The 20,988-nt window shown below is 47.9% G+C and overlaps 1 protein-coding gene across 1 annotated transcript in view; it reads right to left on the bottom strand.

The window, feature by feature from the left end:
• LOC140468541 (equilibrative nucleobase transporter 1-like) overlaps nucleotides 1-20,988 on the bottom strand; it is a 64,015-nt gene that overhangs the window by 28,884 nt on the left and 14,143 nt on the right. The window contains exons 4-6 of the mRNA XM_072564630.1: nucleotides 3,510-3,556; nucleotides 2,938-3,014; nucleotides 523-615 (exon numbers count right to left, since the gene is read on the bottom strand). Of these exons, the coding sequence (XP_072420731.1) occupies nucleotides 523-615; nucleotides 2,938-3,014; nucleotides 3,510-3,556 (217 nt within the window). The remainder of the gene's footprint in view (nucleotides 1-522; nucleotides 616-2,937; nucleotides 3,015-3,509; nucleotides 3,557-20,988) is intronic.

Genomic DNA, 20,988 nt, shown 5'->3' on the forward strand with positions numbered 1-20,988 from the left:
CTCCACAACCCTCACCACCCATTCCCTCCCTTTCCAACTCCCCTTTCTCCATCATCAGTGTCTCTCAACCCCTCTCCAATCCCTGTCTCTCTGGGCTCCTCCCTCCTCCTCCTCCCCCTCCCCCCCCTCCCCCCCCCCCCCCCCCCCACCTCCAATCACCCAGACACTGCCCTCTCAATTTTCCCTTGTTACTATCTCCCCAACTCGGTCATCCCTCCTGCCCAATGCCCCTCTCCAACCAGCTCCTCCCTCCAACACCCCTCTCCATCCCACTCTCGCCCTTCTCTGTGCCCCCTCGCCATTACTGGCATCTCTCAGCCTGAGAACCCTCTCTGTCTCCCCTTCCTCCAAAGCCCGGACTCTTTGGGCCCTTGTTCGATCTTCACCTTGCCCCCCCCCCCCCCCCCCCACCCCCCACCCCCAACTCCATTCCTGCCCTGAATGCCTCTGGCCAGGTGACGATTTTGTTAGTTGTCCCTCGACCTTTATCTTGTGAGAGGTCTTGTGTGCCATCGCCCTTACCTTAACCACCAGGAACACGATTGATGAGGAGTCAAACGCTCCGTTGTAAAGAGTGATCACTGTGGACCGTCGCCTGCCAAACAAGTTTCCAACCTGGGGAGCAGAGACCAGTGGAACAGTCAGTGGAGCTCTGAGGGTCTGTGGAAGCACTCAGAGCCATTTCCAATCAGTGTCCCATCCTCCCCGATAGTCGTGCCACCCAGGGTAAGCACGGCCTAGGTCCGTACTGTGGCCTTGTGCTGAATTGGACTGATCACTACTACCAAACAAACACAAACACACACACACACACACAGATACACACAGAGTGCTGAGAATTAACAGCAGGAATTGGCCTTCCAGCTTTTCACAGTTGTTCTGTTACTCAATAAGATTGTGGCTGATCTGTTTGGGTCTCAGCTTCACTTTCCTCCCTGGTCTGATAAACTTTAACTTCCCCAGTCAATCACAGAAACACAGCAGCTTGGGAGCAAGAGTTGGCCATTCGGCCCCCGAGCTTTCAATCTACTCAACTCAGCCTTGAATATGGTGATCTGTAGCCTCCATTGCTCACTAGAGAGATAATTCCAAACGAAAAAAAACACCGCTTTGAGGGAAAATATAATGTTCTTATTGAGTCATACAACATGGAATAAGCCCTCTGGTCCAACCTGTCTGACCACATTCCGAAACTAATCTAATTCCACTTGCCTGCCTCTGAGTGATACCCCACCAAACCCTTCCTGTTCATGCACTTATTCAAAAGCATTTTAAATGTTGCAACTGTACCTGGATCCACCAATTCCTCTGGCAAGTTCATTCTACATATGAACCACTCCCTGCGTAAAAAAAAGTTGCCCCTCATTTCCTTTATAAATCTTTCTCCTCTCACCTTAAAACTATGCTCCCTAGTTTTGAACTCCCCCAAAGACCCTTAACATTCACTTTACCAATGCCCTTCACGATTTCTAAAACCCTCAAACCCTGACATGCCAGTGAAAAAATGTCTTGATAACTCAAACCTTCCATTCCTGACAACATCCTGGTAAATCTTTTTGATTAGATTCCCTACAGTAGGGAAACAGGCCCTTTGGCCCAACTAGTCCATACTGACCCTCCAAAGAGTAACCCACCCAGACCCATTCCCCTAGCCTATATTTACCCCGACTAAAGCACCTATCACTATGGGCAATTTGGCATGGCCAAGTCACCTGACCTCTTTGGACTGTGGGAGGAAACCAGAGCACCCAGAGGAAACCCACACAGACGTGGGGAGAATATGCAAACTCCGCACAGGCAGTCACCCGAGGCAGGAATCGAACCTGGGACTCTGGTGCTGTGAGGCAGCAGTGCTAACCACTGAGCCATCATGCCACCCCTGGAACCTTCTCCGATTTAATAACATCCTTCCCACAGTAGGACAATCAGACCTGTACGCAGTATTGCAGAACAGGCCTCACCGAAGTCCTGTACAGTCTCAACATGACACTCCAACTCCCATACCCAAAGGTTAGAGTAGAATAGATTCACTACAGTGTGGAAACAGGCCCTTCGATCCAACAAGTCCACACTTACCCTCCGAACAGCAACCCACCCATTCCCCTACATTTACCCATGACTAATCCACCTAACACTACGGACAATTTAGCATGGCCAATTCACCTGACCTGCACATCTTTGGATTGTGGGAGGAAACCAAAGCACCCGGAGGAAACCCACGCAGACACTGCGAGAACGTGCAAACTCCACACAGGCAGTCACCCAAGGCTGGAATCGAACCCTGGTCCCTGGTGCTGTGAGGCAGCGATGCTAACCACTGAGCCACCATGCCACCCCAAAGGCCTGAGCAATGAATCCTTATTACTTAGGAGACTCCTCTAAAACGAAACTATGCCCTGTAGCGTGGACCCTCTCTCTCTCTCTCTCATAAGGGGAAACATCCTCTCAGTGTCCACCCTGTTGAGACCCCTCACCTTTCAATAAGGTCACCTCTTGTTCTTTTGAATTCCTGAGGACAAAGGGCCGCGCTGGTCAACCTCGCCTCATAATGCCCTTATACAAGGAATCAATGAGCTGCTCTGAAATGCTGTCTTAAGTACAGCCACTGAAACATTATTACTGTCTTATTCAGTGGTAAGCAAATATTACAATCATTCTGCACAGCGCAGGATGACCTCATTTACAGAACTTTCTGGATTATCGATCTGTTTTATAACTGAAACCATGGTATTTTGTTGTCTAGTGACGAATGGAAATGTGGACTTGATCCAAGAGGACTTGATCAAACTGACAAGGGTTGTACAGATGTTAAAATCATTAACTTTCTATTTTAGTTAGACAGTACGATGCAACAGACTGTGTGCAGGCAAAATTCCAAGCAGTGCTACCATAGGTAGAAACATAACCATTGATAGAAACATAACCATTGGTGATTACCTGCATATTTGTCAAAAGGAATAGGATTCCGCCCACTGCAAGCAGACAGACAGCAGGAAACAGCAGCACTGCAGTATCTGCAACAAAGACAGATACTGATTGATCTTACATTTCAAACCACTTGCATTTCAAACTCCCTCAGCACTGACCCCCCCCAAAAGTGTTGCATTCCCTCAACACTGACCCTCTGATAGTGCTGCCTCAGCACTGATCCTCCAACAGGGCGGCGCTCCCTCAACGCTGACCCTCTGACAGCGCGGCACTCCCTCAGCGCTGACCCTCCGATGGGGTGGCGCTCCCTCAGCACTGACCCTCCGACAGGATGGCGCTCTCTCAGTGCTGACCCTCCGACAGTGCAGCGCAACCTCAGCTCTAACATTCTGACAGGGCGGTGCTCCCTCAGCACTGCCCCTCCGACAGCGCAGTGCTCCCTCAGTGCTGACCCTCTGACAGAGCGGCACTCCCTCAGTGCTGATCCTCTGACAGCGCGGCGCTCCCTCAGTGCTGACCCTCCGACAGGGCGGTGCTCCCTCAGCGCTGATCCTCTGACAGCGCGACAGAGCTCGACTCACCAGCATGCGAGAAGGCGATCATCAGGGTGGCTGTGGTGTATAGGAATCTGCAGAGATAAGAAGAAGAGCACAACATTACTCTGAAATAAAACCAGGATCGGTGGATGCTGGAAATCTGAAATAAAAACCAAAATGGCTTGAGAAACACAGCAGGTCTGATATCATTTGTGGGCTAGAAAGCAGAGTTAACGTTTTAAGTCCAATGAACCTTCCCCTGAACTGCACCTAATTTTGAGTCTGAATTAGATTAGATTACTTACAGTGTGGAAACAGGCCCTTCGGCCCAGCAAGTCCACACCGACCTGCCAAAGCACAACCCACCCATTCCCCTAGATTTACCCCTTTACCTAACACTACGGGCAATTTAGCATGACCAATTCACCTAACCTGCACAGCTTTGGACGGTGGGAGGAAACCAGAGCACCTGGAGAAAACCCACGCAGACACGGAGAGAATGTGCAAACTCCACACAGTCAAATTGGTACTCTTACCCTAACCAACTCGTGCGTCTCACAACACCCAAAAACCGCTCACTGGCCAAAGTCATAACTTCAGCGTCATTCGACTCACTGTTCAATACATTGAAATCAGCAGAACCAATCAGCTTCACTCTTTTTTAACAATTTCAAACATACATTTTATTCATAAAAGTATCTTATATGGACACATAATCATTAAAAGTGCTTCCGCTCCGTACAGTAAAATATGAAGAAACACTGAAATCTGACTCTATCCCGGCAAACAAACCGAAGGCAATTCCTACCTGTCCAAGATATATTTGACGCACATGGAGGGTCCGAGGACGAAATGGTCCTCTATTTACCTTGGGCAGAAAGACTTCAGACATTGGTCTTTCCCCACTGCGCCTTGGTGGCAGCTGTCCCGAGCTTTAGTGCGTCCCTCAGTGTGTCGTCCTGGATCTTGGAATGTGCCAGTCTGCAACACTTGGTCAGGGTTAACCCCTTGCTCTGGAGGGCCAGCAGGCTTCTCCCAGACCAAGAGGGTCTTTCACGGAGTTGATGGTCCTCCAGTCGCAGTCGATGTTTGTCTCTGCGTCCAGCTCCCTCACGGAGCTACTTGGGACAAACGGCGACAAAAACCACTGCACCTTCCTCCAGAGGCACATTCCGGCCGGTGACCTGTGAGAGTCCGTATACTGGCAATGAGGCATTCTGCCAAACAACGGTGACAGTCTGCTCAGGGAACCACGTGACAGGATCCACCCTCTTCTTTTCCCGCAGGGTCTCAAGGACGCTACGTGCTGACCACTTCCTCATGGATGGGGTGGTCAAAGATATTTCTCTTTGAGAATTTCTTCACGAAGGACACATGGTACAGAACTGTCCAACTACTTTGGAATGTTCAGTGGCAGTAAGGCCAGGCCCATCCTTCGCAACACCAGGGACAGGTAGAACCTCAGTATATAGTGACACTTGGTGTTTGCATAGTGAGGGCAAAAGTGAGGTCTGCAGATGCTGGAGATCAGAGTGGTGCTGAGAAAGCACAGCAGGTCAGGCAGCATCCGAGGAGCAGGAAAATCGGCGTTTCGGGAAAAAAGCCCTTCATCAGCTTGAGGCAGCTGCATACCAAGCTGGCCATCAGACTGAGGGTGAGGTCGGGTATGTTTGTGCCCCCTACTTATCCAGAGCTTTGGACATGGATCCCCTGTAGACACAGTCCACCTTTGACCTCCAGGTGAAATCAAAGATGGCTCCGACAATGGGCCAGACCTTCGCCACATATAACAGAGAGAACGCCTCACACCTGATGACCAGGTTTTTACCTGCAATGGAGAAGGAGCGGTGCTCCTCGTTTCTGCCTCACCTTGGCAAAGTGCTCCTCCCAGATTTTTGTGCACACCCCAGCCCTTTAAACCAAATGCCCAGCACCTTCAGGTAACCTGTCCTGACGGTGAAGGGGATAAAGGAACAGTTGGTCTAGTTCTCAAAGAACATGCCCTCCCTCTTGCATTGAATTCCCTCGACTCCTGATGCAGTTTGGACTAGTCACAGATGCTCATGAGTCTGTGCACTGACAGCGGATCCAAGCAGAAAATGGCGACATCTTCCACGTACGGGGGGGGGGGGTGGGAAATCAGCTTTGGCCTGCAGGCCTCTGCTGCCTGGAACAGTTCCCCCCCCCCACCGCTTTTGGCTTGCATCCTTCCTGATGGACTCCATAAAAAACTCTGTTCAACACACAAACAAGGCAGGAGAGAATGGGTAGCCCCGCCTGACTCTGGATCTGATCAGGAAGCTTTCTGACTCCCACCCGTTGATCGAGACCGCACAAACAATGTTAGCGCAGAGCCGTCAGATCCTGTCGCGAATCCCCTCCCCATTTTGGACAGCAAGTTCCACATATCAGTGTGCAATATCCTGTCAATAGGCCTTCTCCTGGTCAAGGCTGCTGAGGCAGGAGGCCACTCCCCTGTCCTGCACGTAGGTAATCGTATCCCTGAGGAGCATGAGGCTCTCAGAGATCGTCCTGCCCAGTACAGGACAGGTTTGGGCAGGGTGAATCACTGAGCCCAGAGCAGACCAAATCCGGTCGGTGATAACTCGACACAGGATTTTCTAATCCACACCGGACAGTGAAAACAGTCACCAATTTCTCATTTCCTGTCTCTCCCCTTTCGGCTTGTAGATGGGGTTGATGATACCTTTCCTCATGGACTCTCACGTGCTGCCTGCAAAAAGCATATCATCCCAGACCTCCAGGAGGTCCTGGTCAATCAGGTCCCAATGAAGCGAATACAACTTGGTCAATACACCGTCACTTTTGGAACCTTTGTTCTTTTCCATGGTCTCGAGGGCTTTGGTCAGCTCATCCAGAGGTACCAGCTGGTCCGGCCTCTCCCATGTGATTAAATTAGGTCCCCTACAGCGTGGAAGTAGGCCCCTCGGCCTAACCAGTCCAGACCAACCCTCTGAAGAGTAATCCATCCAGACCCATTTCCCTCTTACACTCAACACAATAGGCTATTTGCCATGGCCAATTCGCCCTAACTTGCACATCTTTGGACTGTGGGAGGGAACAGGAGCACCCAGAGAAAATCCACACAGACAGTCGCCCAAGGCTGTAATCGAACCTGGGACCCTGGTGCTGTGAGGCAGCAGTGGTAACCACTGAGCCACCATGCTGCCCTGTGTGCTCCTGTCAAAAGCCTCTGTGGTACAGTTTAAGGTGGTCAATCAGCCATTTTGTCAGTACAAGGTCACTCTGGGGTCAGGCTCCGTGTCTGACCACGGTAGACAAAGGGGTAGTCGCCTTGCTGGCTGTTAATGGCTTCCATTGCCAGAAGGAGGGGAAGAATACTATCAGCCTCTGCTCAGAAGGCTGCCTGGAATGCGGCGCCAGGTTGGAAGACCGTGGACCCAACAGATTATTTTTTACTCATGCACAGGGATGTGGGTGTCTCTGGCTTGGCCAGCATTTTTATTACACTTCCCTAATTGCCCTGAGGACAGGTCAGTGTTAACCACATCGGTCTCCCTCTGGAGTCACTTGTGGGCCAGTCCAGGTAAAGGACAACAGTTTCCTTCCTTGGGGACATTAGGGGTTTCTTTTTTTCCCCTGACACTCAGCAACAGTTTCATGATCAACACTGGACTCCTAATTTCAGCTATTTGTTTCTCTATTGAATTTGAAAACCATCATTGGCCTCGGTGGGATTTGAACCCCTGCCCCTCGAACATTAGCTGGGTCTCAGGATTGATAGGCGAGCAATAATACTATTAACTCACTGCCTCCCCTTCAATGACCTTGGAGACAGAGACCGAGTCAAGCAGGAGCAGGAGGCGACCATTTGGCCTCTGCTGCTGGGTTCAACAAGATCATGTGACCAGACAAGGGAGTAGTCCACGAGTGGCGAGACATTAGGAAGCTCAGGGAAATGGAGGGATCTTTGCTGCTTATCCACAGATCCCTGAATGCAGCAGGACACGTTAGATGGTAGTTAAGGCAGCATATGGCTTGTTGTCTTTAGCAGTTATGCCCACACATTTTAAAAAAAGAGTCCTTTTATTTCAAAAATATACTTTATTCATTAAACAAAAATCTCTTTGGAAAAGTACATTATCACAAAAGCAGTTCAGTTCTGTGCAGTTGCACATCAAGTAAATAAACTAAACACTGGACTTCGACTCCATCGAAAAAACCAAAGACCTCTCTTACACATACAATACTAATATTTACATATATTTGAGGCACTGGGAGGGTCCACGAACTGAACTTTGGCAGAAAGCCCACAGACTGCGGTCTTTCCCCACACAGCCTTGGCAGGAGCTGCCCCAATATTTAGCACTTCCCTCAGCACATAGCCCTAGACCTTGGAACATGTCAGTCAGCAACACTTGGTCAGGGACAACTCCTTGTCCTAGAGTCAGAGAGTCATACAGCACGGAAACAGATTCTTCGGTCCAACCAGTCCATGCCGAACAGAATTCCAAACTAAACTCGTCACGCTTGCCTGGTCCTGGCCCATATCTCTCCAAACCTTTCCTATTAATGGATCTATCCACATATTGTAAATGTGCCCACATTCTCTACTTCCTCAGGACGTTCACTCCACATGAAAATCACCCTCTGTGCAAAACATTTACCTCTCATGCCTTTTCTAAAGCTCTCTCCTCTCACCTTAAAAATGTGCCCCCTCGTCTTGAAATCTCCCATCTTAGGCAAAAGACAACTCCCATTAACTCTACCCAAACTTCTCATGATTCTATAAGGTCGTCTCTCAACCTCCTACTCTCCAATGAGAAAAGCCCCAGCCTTTCTTTTTAACTCAAATGTTCCGTAGCCGTGGGAAATCTCATCTGAGCCCTCTCCAGCTTCAGAATGCCCTTCCTATAACTGGACGAGTAGAACAGGACGGAGTATTCCAGAAGAGGTCTCACCAATGTCCTGTACAACCCCAACATGACTTCCCAACTCCTATAATCAAAAAGGACTGAGCAATGAAGGCAAGCGTGGTAAACGCTGTTTTAAACCCCCTGTTTATATGTGACACAAACTTCACTAGGTCCCTCTGTTCTTCAACACCATTAATTATACAAGCCCTATCCTTGTTTTTTTTTGTACCAAAACGCAATATGTCCTATTTATCCAGTCTGCCATTTTTCAGCCCATTGACCCATTTGTAATCTTAGTAAACCTTCTTTGCTATCTGCTATGCTACCAACTTTTGTGTGATCTGCAAACTTACTAATCATGTCTTCTTTATTCGCATCCAAATCATTTATTTAAATTACAAACAAAAAGAGGACCCGAAATCGATCTTTATGGAACACCACTGGTAACATGCCTCCCATTTGAAAAGCAACTCTCCACCATTACACTGTCTCCTGCCATTAAACCAATTATGTATCCAATTGGCAAGCTTATCCTGAATCCCACGTGACCTAACTTTACTAATTAGCTCACCATGCGGAACCTTGGCAAAGGCTTTACTAAAATCCAAACAAATGTCTATTGCTCGGCCATCAACCACCTTTTTGGTAACTTCCTCAAAAAACTTAATCAAGTTTGTGAGACAATTTTCCTCACACAAAACCATGCAAACTATCCACAATCAATTTTTGCCTCTAATAGACCATAAATCCTATATTTTATAATCACTGCCAACAATTCACCCACAACTGAGGTCTGACTCCGATTTATAATTGCCCAGTTTCTCCTTACAACCTTTCTTCAACAATACTACAAAAATAGCCACCCCCCTGTCATCAGGCACCTCACCCGTAGTTATCGATGATGCAAATATTTCTGGAATGGGTCTTATAATTCCCTCCCTTACTTTCCACAATGTTCTGGGATACATTAAATCAGGTTTTGGAGATTTACCCACATTTATATTCTAAGGCCTGCCAAACTTCCTCTTCTGCAATGTGAGCTATTTTTAAAACACAGATTTATTTCTGCATTCTCTAGACTCCATTTCTTTCCTCACAGTAAAAACTGATGCAAAATATCAATTTAATATCTCTCCCATCTCAGAGTTCAACATAAAGACACCCTCCTTGATCTTTACGAGGCCCTACCCTCTCTCTTGTTGCCCTGTCACTCTGAATGTATTTGGAGAATCTCTATGGCTTATTCTTACCTGCCAATGTTATCTCACATCCCCTCTTTGCCTTCCTGATTTCTCTCTTAAGAACGCTTCTGCATCATTTATATTGATTCAACTGAACCAAGTTGTCAATATTTAAAATAAAATCCTCTTTTATTCTTGATCAGATGGGTCAATGGGTTGAGGAGTGGCAGATGAAGTTCAATTTAGATAAATGTGGGGTGCTGAAGTTTGGAAAGATAAATCAGGACAGGACTTATACACTTAGTGGTGATATCCTGGGGAGTGTTGCTGAACAAAGAGACCTTGGCGTGTACATTTATAGTTCCATGAAAGTAGAGTCGCACGTACATTGGATAGTGAAGGTGCTGTTTGGCATGCTTTGGTCAGAGTATCGAGTATAGGAGTTGGGAAGTCATGTTGTGGCAGTATAGGATATTGGTTCGGCTGTTCTCCCTCCTGTCCGAAGCATGTTGTGAAACCTGAAAGGGTGCAGAACAAGTTACAGGCATGTTGCCAGGTTGGAGGGTTTGAGCTATAGGGAGCGGCTGAACAGCCTGGGGCTGTTTTCCCTGGAGCATCAGGGCTGAGAAGTGACCTTAGAGGTTGAGAAACTCATGAGGGGCATAAATAAACAAGGTGTTTTTCCCTGGGATGGGGCATCCAGAACTAGAGGGCATAGGTTTAGGGTGAAAGGAGAAAGATTTAAAAGGGACCTAAGGAGGCAATTTTTTCACACAGAGGGCAGTGTTTGTATAGAATGACTGGCTGGAGGAAGTGGTGGAGGCTGGAACAACTACTACATTTAAAAGGCATCTGGATGGGTATATGAATAGGAAGGGTTTAAGAGGGATGTGGGCCAAGTGCTGGCAAATGGGACAAGAGTAGTTTCGGATATCTGCTCGGCATGGATGAGTTGGACTGCAGAGTCGATTTCCTTGCTGTATATCTGTATGACTGGAACCTCAATGTCTTTATTCATCCATTGATACTTAATCTTACCAGCATTAACCTTCACTCCAACAGGAACAAAATGCCTCTGAATTCTCGTTATCACACTCCTGAACACCTCCCACTTGTCAGATGTCCTTTCACCCGCGAATAGTCTACTCCAATCAACTTTTGAAAGTTCTTGTCTCATACCATTTAAATTTGCCTCTCTCCAATTAAAAACTTTCACCTTTACGGAATGCTTAAGATTTTCCATAATCATTTTGAAACGAACAGAATTACGATCGCTAGACCCAAAGTGCTCCCCCACTAGTACTTCAGTCACCTGCCCTGCCTTATTGCCCAACAGGTGGTCTAGTTTTGTTCCTTCTCTAGAAGGGGCATTCACATACTGATAACGAAAATTTTCTCAAAAACATTTGTCACCTTCACCATCCAAACCTTTCATGCTATGGTAGCCCCAGTTGATGTTTGGCAAATTAAAATTCCCCATTATTTCAACTTTACTACATATATCTGCAATCTCCCTACATATTTATTTCTCAATTTCTCTTACTATTAGGGGACCTACTGTACAATCCGATCAAAGTGTTCCTTCCTTTCTTATCTGTAATTTCTACCCATACGTTTTCACTGGAGGATATCTTCCCTAGTTATAGCAGTAATGCATTCCTTAATTATAAAGCACACCCCGCCCCTTCTTGTCTCCTTTTTGAAGGCATCCGAAACCCAGCTCACTGAGTTATGCCATCCCAATCCCATATTCTTAAAACACACTGAGTTCATCAGACTTACCTGTAAACACAATTTTGTTCTCCAGAATCACTACATACTCAGACTGTCTCTTTGTTCTTTCCTTGTTGACATGCTCCCCTGACATTCACAACTTCTCCCATCAATCCTTCTGTTAACCCGGTTATTTAGAATTCCTCCAGTCCCCCTCTTTGTCAATATAAAGTTTCCCTTAATGGAATGAGCAAATCTCACTGCTAAGATATTGGTCCCTTTCCAGTTCAGGTCAGACACATCCATTCTGAACAAGTTATTTCTATCCCAAAAGACATTTCAATTGTCCAAAATGCCAAATCCCTGAACAACACACCAACTCTTCAGTCTTTGATTTATCTCCTTTAATCTACTCTTCATTCCCTCCTTTTGAGTTTGACATTGGGAGTAAATAGTAAACCAGAAATGACTACTTTTAAAGTTCTACTTTTTGATCTTCTACCTAACCTCTTAAATTCACGCTGTACTGCTTTAATCTTTTCCCTAAAAATGTCATTCCTACCAATGTGCACAATAACTTCTGGCTTCTCAATCTCACCTTTAACAACATGCTTGAAATATTTAGGGACGTGCAGGTCAGGTGAACTGACAATGCTAAATTGCCCACAGGGATGTGTAGGTTAGGTGCATCAGTTAGGGGTAAAATACAAGAGAATAGGGTAGGGGAATGGGTCTAGGTTACTCTTTGGAGGGTCGCTGTGGACTTGTTGGGCTGAAGGGCCTGTTCCTACACTGTCCACTCCCTCTTCTTCCACTCCCCTCTAGCTGTTTCTCTTGACAAATCTCGCTCTCGCACGCTCTCTCTCTCCCATTTTGAATGTGTCAAGTGTCACTAGGCAACTGTTTTCACTTTCCTGCACTCAGCCACAGAATTGAATGTGTCAACATTTTAATTGCTCATCTGCAAGCCTTGAAAGGTTGTGAAATTTCCTCCTCAGATCAGACGTGTGGAGCCACACAGTACAGGATACACCGACAAAGGACTCCTCAATACCTACCCCAGTCCCACTTTCCCACCCTAGGCCCATACCCTTGGATGTTATGACACTACAGGTGCTGATCCAAGTACTTTGGAAAGGTTCTGAGGTTTCTCACCTCAACTACCCACCCAGGGAGTGCATTCCCGATTCCCCATCACCGTCTATTCTATTCTATGATCATCATGGAGCTGCTCAGGATGATACCGTGACACAAACCACACGTTTTAAGAGCTGGAAAGCAAATGTTGGAGCTGTACATGACTTAGGTGAGGCCACTGCTGCAGTCCGCTGTGCAACTCTGGCCCCCACACTCTTGGAAGTGCTTGATTGTGCTGGAGGGGGTGCAGAGGTGATTCACCAGGACATTGCCTGGGATGGAGCAATTCAGTCACAGTGAGGGACCGGGGAAGCTCAGGTTGTTTTGTTTGGAGCAGAGAAGGTTTGGGGGGGGGGGGGGGGGCTGATCAAGGTATATAAGATCATGAGGGGCACGGACAGGGTGGATAGGAAGCAGCTTTCCCCCTTAATCAAATAGTTGATAACAAGGAGGCAGAATGTTTTAGGCAAGGGCAGGAGGTTAACAGGGGATTGGAGGATAAATTATTTTGACCCAGACGGTGATGGGGAATCGGGAATGCACTCCCTGGGTGGGTAGTTGAGGTGAGAAACCTCAGAACCTTTCAAAAGTACTTGGATCCGCACCTGTAGTGTCATAACATCCAAGGGTATGGGCCTAGGGTGGGAAAGTGGGACTGGGGTAGGTATTGAGGAGTCCTTTGTCGGTGTATCCTGTACTGTGTGGCTCCACACGTCTGATCTGAGGAGGAAATTTCACAACCTTTTAAGGCTTGCAGATGAGCAATTAAAATGTCAAAACATTCAAGTCTGTGGCTGAGTGCAGGAAAGTGAAAACAGTTGCCCAGTGACACTTGACACATTCAAATTGGGAGAGAGAGAGTGTGCGAGAGCGAGAGCGAGAGCGAGAGTTGTCAAGAGAAACAGCTAGAGGGGAGTGGAAGAGGGAGTGGACAGTTCTTCCGAAGAGCTAGCACAGCACAACAGGCCGAAGGGCTTCCCTCTGTCGTAGCAGTTTCAAATACAGGAGCTAGCATAGTGTCAGAAACAGGCGCAAAAATTTCTACAAAGGAAAACTCCACAAACAGCTTCCAAGTAATAACTGCTCAGAGGGGGCCCTAACCTCAGTCGGCTGACACCACACGTGCCTAAAGATTTATACATAGCTCTAAGGAAGGTTGCATTGTTTTAGTTGAAAAACATGTTGCTGGAAAAGCGCAGCAGGTCAGGCAGCATCCAAGGAGCAGGAGAATCGACGTTTCGGGCATAAGCCCTTCTTCAGGAATGAGGAAGGTGTGCCAAGCAAGCTAAGATAAAAGGTAGGGAGGAGGGGTGTTGGGAATGCAATAGATAGAAGGAGGTTAAGGTGAGGGTGATAGGCCGAAGAGTGCGGAGAGGTCGGAAAGAAGATTGCAGGTCAAGTAGGCGGCCTGTCTCCCCAATGTAGAGGAGGCCACATAGGGTGCAGCAGATGCAGTAAATGATGTGTATGGAGGTGCAGGTGAACTTGTGATGGATATGGAAGGATCCAAGTGTTCTAAGGGGGTGGTGCCAGTGAAGCTGCAGGGGGCACCACCCCCCAACTTTTCCATCGTGACATCGATGACTGTGTCGGTGCTACTTCGTGCTCCCACGAGGAGGTTGAACAGTTCATCCACTTCACTAATGCCTTCCACCCCGACCTCAAATTTACCTGGGCCGTCTTGGACTCCTCCCTCCCCTTCCTAGACCTCTCCATTTCTATCTCAGGCAACCGACTCAATACGGACATTTACTATAAACTGACCGACTCCCACAGCTACCTAGATTACACCTCCTCCCACCCTGCCCCCTTAAAAACGCCATCCCATATTCCCAATTCCTTCGCCTTGGCTGCATCTGCTCCCAGGAGGACCAGTTCCAATACCGAACAACCCAGATGGCCTCCTTCTTCAAAGACCGCAATTTCCCCTCAGACGTGGTTGACAATGCTCTCCACTGCATCTCCTCCACTTCCCGCTCCTCCGCCCTTGAACCCCGCCCCTCCAATCGCCACCAAGACATAACCCCACTAGTCCTCACCCACCACCCCACCAACCTCCAGATACATCGTATCATCCTTCGTTATTTCCACCACCTCCAAATTGACCCCACCACCAAGGATATATTTCCCTCCCCTCCCCTCCCCTCCCCTATCAGCGTTCCGGAAAGACCACTCCCTCCGCGACTCCCTCAGGTCAGGTCCACATTCCCCACCAACCCAACCTCCAATCCCGGCACCTTCCCCTGCAACTGCAAGAAATGCAAAAATTGCGCTCACACCTCCCCCCTCATTTCCCTCTAAAGCCCCAAGGGATCCTTCCATATCCGTCACAAATTCACCTGCACCTCCACACACATCATTTACTGCATCCGCTGCACCCGATGTGGCCTCCTCTACATTGGGGAGACAGGCCGCCTACTTGCGGAACGTTTCAGAGAACACCTCTGGGACACCCACGCCAACTAACCCAACCGAGCCGTGGCCGAACACTTCAACTCCCCCTCCCACTCCGCCAAGGACATGCAGGTCCTTGGCCTCCTCCATCGCCAGACCATGGCAACACGATGCCTGGAGGAAGAGCGCCTCATCTTCTGCCTAGGAACCCTCCAACCACAAGGGATGAATGCAGATTTCTCCAGCTTCCTCATTTCCCCTCCCCCACCTTATCTCAGTCCCAACCTTCAGACTCAGCACCGTCTTCTTGACCTCCAATCTTCTTCCCGACCTCTCCACCCCCACACCCTCTCCGGCCTATCACCCTCGCCTTAACCTCCTTCTACCTATTGCATTCCCAACGCCCCTCCCCCAAGTCCCTCCTCCCTACCTTGTACCTTAGCCTGCTTGGCACACTTTCCTCATCTCCTGAAGAAGGGCTTCTGCCCGGAACGTCAATGCTCCTGCTCCTTGGATACTGCCTGAGCTGCTGCGCTTTTCCAGCAACACATTTTTCAGCTCTAATCTCCAGCATCTGCAGTCCTCACTTTCTCCCTGTATTACTTAGTTGACAATCACACTGGCAGGGAATTTGAGGAATGACAGTGGTAATAACTGGTGGTTTTGCGGTAGGGAGAGCGCTAAAAGTAGCAAGCCGATGAGAGCTAGGAAAGGGGAAGTGAGAATGAGAGAGCAAGCGCACGTGAGAGAGATAGAGAGACACATACAGACAGGGAGACAGGAAAAGAGAAATGATGGGAGTGTTTGGGATGGGGGAGGAGAGACAAGCATGGGGAGGAGGGGAAGACAGACAGAGACAGTATGAGACTAACCGAGGGGTAGAGCATGACAGAGTGACAACGAAAGAGGGAAGACAGCATGAGGAGTGGGGAGAGTGAGAGAGACAACAAGAAAAAGGAGAGCACAAGAGAAAGCAAGAGGGACACAGGGTTTGAGGCAGACAGTGTGTTTCTGGCCATGCACCAGAGACAGAAAGAGAGAGAAAAAATTCAAAAGTGCATGAATGAGAGAGTGTGAGGGAGCAAAAGCGTGTAACTGAGGGCTAGGGGACATGATGCAAGGGAAAGGAATGTGACTTCGGGCAAAACCAAGGGAGAAACATAGACAGAGAAAAGAGAACCACATGTCGGCCATCATTGCTGCCAAACATTGACTGGATCGGTCTTCTATTCCTGATCCTGGGAATAACCCTGAGATCAGTCGTCCTGCTTGTTAAAATCATTTCCTAGCTCAAGTTTAGAATAACGAGAAGGGACTTCATGGAAACGTCGAGAATTCTGACAGGGCTGAAACAGGGCAGATGCAGGAGTGACAGTTCTCCCTGACTGGAGGGTCCACAGCAAGGTGTCAGGCTATTTCAGACTGAGATGAAGGAGAAATCTCCGAGAGCTGGGAACCTGCTGCATTATCCACCATCAGTTGCTGCAGAGGTAAGTCGCTGAACATGGACTGGAAAGAATTAGTTTTCTAGCAGTAGGTAACAAGATGGAAGAGAGAGTGAGGCAAGAAGAGAGAGTCATGACCATGGTGAATGGTGGAGCAGGTTTGACAGGCTGAATGGCGAATACAGATGCAGTTGACCAATCTCTTCTCAAAAGGACAAACAGCAATTTATCAGTCTGGTGGACCTTCACTGCTCTCCCTCGATGGTAAGATATCTTCGCTTGGGTAAGGGAAGACCAAAATGCCAGGCAGTACTCCGGATGTGGCAGACCTGGACAGTTGCTGCAAGGCATCGTTCCTGAACTGAGATCCTGTTTTAGTGAAGGCCAACAGACTATGCATCTCCCTGACTGCTTACTGACAACGCACACTGGCTTTCAGCGACCAGGTTAGATTAGACTAGATTCCGTACAGGATGGCAATAGGCCCTTTGGCCCAACAAGTCCACACCGACCCTCCAAAGAGTAACCCACCCAGACCCATTCCCCTATATTTACCCCTGACTAACGTACCTAACACTATGGGCAACTTAGAACAGCCAATTCACCTGACCTGCACAACTTTGGATTGTGGGAGGAAACCAGAGCACCCAGAAAAAACCCATGCGGACACCGGGAGAATGTGCAAATTCCACTATAGAAGGATGCCAAGGTCCCTTTGAATACCAACCAATCACCATTTAAATAATACGTTCTCATTCAGTTTCCTCTACCGAAGTGGACAACTTCACGCTGATCTTCATTCTCCTGCACCCACCATGCCCACTCACTCGACTTATCCAAGTTGGCCTTAAACGCTTTTACATCCTGCATCCCACTCACCATCCCACTTCTCTTATCATCACCAGCAAATGTGGAAATCAGACAACCCCTACAGCGTGGAAGCAGGTCATTCAGCCCACCGAGTCCATACCGTCCCTCTGAAGAGCATCCCAACCAGACCCACCCCTCTACCCTATCGCTGTAACCCTGCATTTCCCACCTAATCTGCACATCCCTGCGAGGCAATTTCGCACACCCAGTTCACTTCAGCTGCACATCTTTGGATTGTGCGGGGAAACTGGAGCACCCGGAGGAAACCCATGCAGACAAGAAGGGAACGTGCAATCTTCACACAGACAGTTCCCTGAGGCTGCAATCGAACGCGGACCACTGGTGCTGTGAAGCAACACTGCTAACTCTGAGCCATGTTGCTGCAGAAATAGTACATTTGATTCCCACAACCAAGCTGTTGATGTGCATTGGGAATAGCTGGCGACCAAGCACTCTTTCTCCCCACCCCCCCCCCCCCCCCCCCAAACCGTGCTACCTCATTGACATGCTCAATGTACCAGCAAATGCCCCTGCAAGGAACTGGGTTCCAGTGTTGTTTGACTTGTACAAAGAACAAAGAAAACCTACTCCTGCATCGGTCCAGATGCATCTTAAATGAATTTACCATACCTGCCTCGATTACCTCTGCTGACAACGCGTTCCAGATGCCCACCACCCTCTGTGTGTGTGTGAAGTACTTGCCATGTGTATCCTCCCTTAAACTTTCCACCTCTCACCTTAAAAGCGTGACCTCTCATTATTGAATCCTTCACCCTGGGAAAAAGCTGGTCTCTATCCACCCTGTCTATACCCTTCATGACTTTGTAAACCTCATTCAGGTCCCCCTCTCAATCTCCTTTTTTCTAATGAAATTAAACCTAGCCTCCTCAACCTCTCTTCATAGCTACCACCTTCCATACCAGGCACCATCCTCGTAAGCCTTCTCTGCACCCTCTCCAAAGCGTCCACATCCTTTTGGTAATGTGGTGACCAGAACTGTACACAGTATTCTAAATGTGGCTGATCCAATGTCTTGCACAATTTTAACATGACCTGCCAGCTCTTATAAAGGTCCATCTGCTCCAAAATCAGTCCTATTGATGTACAAATCTCAATCCCTCCCTCCTACACCAATCCTATAGCCAAACATCGATTGGCTCTGTCTCAGATTCCTGATCTTGGGAATAATCCAGAGATCAGTACCTATTATTTCCTAGCTCCCAAAATACAGCGGGCAGGCACCCATCCTTCCGTTTACCTCTGACCCACTACCTCTGGCCATTCTCTCCCCTGGTTCACAATGTGCCACAGTTCCTCAGTGTCAGTGTCATTCTCCATCTGGCACTGGGGAGGCAACACACCACAGAGTCACAGTCATAGATTTGTACAGAATGGAAACAGACCCTTCGGTCCAACCCGTTCCCAAAAGAAACTAGTCCCACTTGGCTGCACTTAGCCCACATCCCTCCAAACCTTTCCTATTCATGAACTTATCCAAATATCTTTCAAATGTTTTTACTCTGCCTGTATCCACCAACTCCTCTGGTGGGTCAATTCACACAAGAATCACTGTGTAAAAGGCTGACCCAAGTCCTTTTGAAATCTTTCTCCTCTCACCTTAAAAATATGCCTGAGTTTTGAACTCTCCCGCACAAAGGAAATGATCCTGGTCGTTCACTTATCTACACCCCTCATGATTTTATAAACTTCAACAAGATCACCTCTCGATCTACTGTGCCCCACAGAAAAAAAGTCTCAGTGTTTCCAGTCTATTTTAATAGCTCAAACTCTGTATTCTCGGTAACATCCTGGTAAATCTCTTTCTGAACCCTCCACAAACAAATTCTCAACTCAATATTGTGTCTGCAGCCACGGAAATATATGTTTGCTGCCCTTACTGAGAGAGGGCAAGGGAAGGCACCTGGATGGGAGAGTGGACAAAAAACAAAATGGGGAGATGGTGATTCAGAGACAGAGCGCGCAAGAGAGAGCGCGCAAGAGAGTGTGTGTTACAAGGGCATGTTTCCAAGTGGTAAAGAGAAAACAGCAGACACAAGCACAGTGAAAAACCAGTAACAGTTGGACAGAGCAAGCAAGAGATGGAAAGCGGAGATGACAGCTTGAGCATTTGTGCGTGCGAAGGAAAGGAAATGAACGTGACTGGCAGCTGCACGGAAAGGAATGGTGAGATCACTGATTATCACAGAGATAAAGTGACGAATCAGCATAGAGAGTGCGGTGGAAGCACAGTACTGGGAGAAGTGAAAGCTGGCAGGCAGATGGAGAGATCAGGGGAGTGAACATCACGGGGACCAAGTGCGTGTGATGGGGACAGTCGAGGGGTTACTGTTTCCACACCACAGTGTTGGCAAGGTGGGAGTACGCACAGGTGTCAAACAGAACAGATAGATAGATAGACAGGCAGATTAGAAAAGAGATTTGCTGTGGCTTTTACAGGGGAATGGGGGGAGGTCCGGGGGGCGGGGGGAAAGAGGGGGAAGAGGAGGAGGAGGGAGAGCTGAAGGAATCCTGGTAACCTCATGTGACATTGTTGCTGTCTCAAAGACTCTGGGAGCTGGTTAAAAAAAATACTTCCACACAAACCTGCACACATGCACAGAACATGTGCCAACAGGCATCATAGAGATGTACAGCACAGAAACAGACCCTTTGGTCCACCTAGTTCATGCCAACCTCAATTAATCTAGTCCCATTTTGCCAGTATGTGGCCCATATCCCTCTAAACCCTCACTTTCATATACAAAACCAGATGGCTTTTAAGTGTAACATTACCAGTCTCCACCACCTCCTCTGACAGGTCATTCCATATACGCACCACCCTCTGCGCGTTAATGTTGCCCCGAAGGTCTCTTTCATATTTTTCCCCGCGCACTTTAAACCAATGCCTTCTAGTTTTGGACTCTCCTACCCTGGGGAAAAACGGCCTTGGCTCTTCACCATGCCCCTCAAGATTTTATAAACTCGATAAGGTCACCCCGCAGCCTCCAACACTCCGGGGAAAATAGCCCCAGCCCATTCAGTCTCTCCCTATAGCTCAAACCATCCAATGCTGGACAACGCTTTCAAATCATTTCTGCACCCTTTCAACTTCGCAACATCATGGCTCTAGTAGGGAGACCAGATTTGCATACATTATTCCAAATGTGGCCTCACCAATGTCCTGTTGTGGCTGTACATGACATCCATACTCCCATATTCTCAACATACTGATCAAAGGCAAGCATGTCAAACACCTCCTTCATTATGTGACTCCACCTTCAAGAGACTACAAACCTGTTTCCCTAGGTGGCTTTGTTTGGCAACACTCCAAGACTTTACTGGTAAGTGTGTATTAGCAATTTTTGAGAAGATTTGTAGCTAAGGTTGATCATAAGTATGTATGTTAGCTTGCTGAGCTTGAAGGCTTGTTTTCAGATATTTCGTCACCATACTAGTAACATCATTAGCGAGAGTCTCTGGTGAAGCGCTGGTAGTATGTCCCACCTCTCTATCTATAGGTCTTAAATTCTTAAGGTGGGTGATGTCATTTCCAGTTTGTTCCCCCCCCCCCCCCCCACCAAGGGAAAGTAGATAGGATGCAAATCGATGTGTTTATTGATGGAGTTCTGGTTAGGATGCCATGCCTGTAAGATTCTCGTGCATGTCTTTATTTCACCAGTCTGAGAATGTGTGTGTTGCCCCAGTCAAAGTGGTGTCCTTCTTTGTCTGTGTGCCTGGAAACTAGTGATAGTGGGTCGTGTCTTTTGGTGGCCAGTTGGTGTTCATGTATCCTGGTGGCAGGTTTCCTGCTAGTTTGTCCAATGTAGTGCTTTCTTTTTAAAACAGTTCTTGCATGATATCTTGTGAATAATGTTAGTTTTACTGG

The sequence above is a fragment of the Chiloscyllium punctatum genome, chromosome 47, assembly GCF_047496795.1.
Source record: "Chiloscyllium punctatum isolate Juve2018m chromosome 47, sChiPun1.3, whole genome shotgun sequence".
In the NCBI taxonomy this organism is placed as follows: Eukaryota; Metazoa; Chordata; class Chondrichthyes; order Orectolobiformes; family Hemiscylliidae; genus Chiloscyllium; species Chiloscyllium punctatum.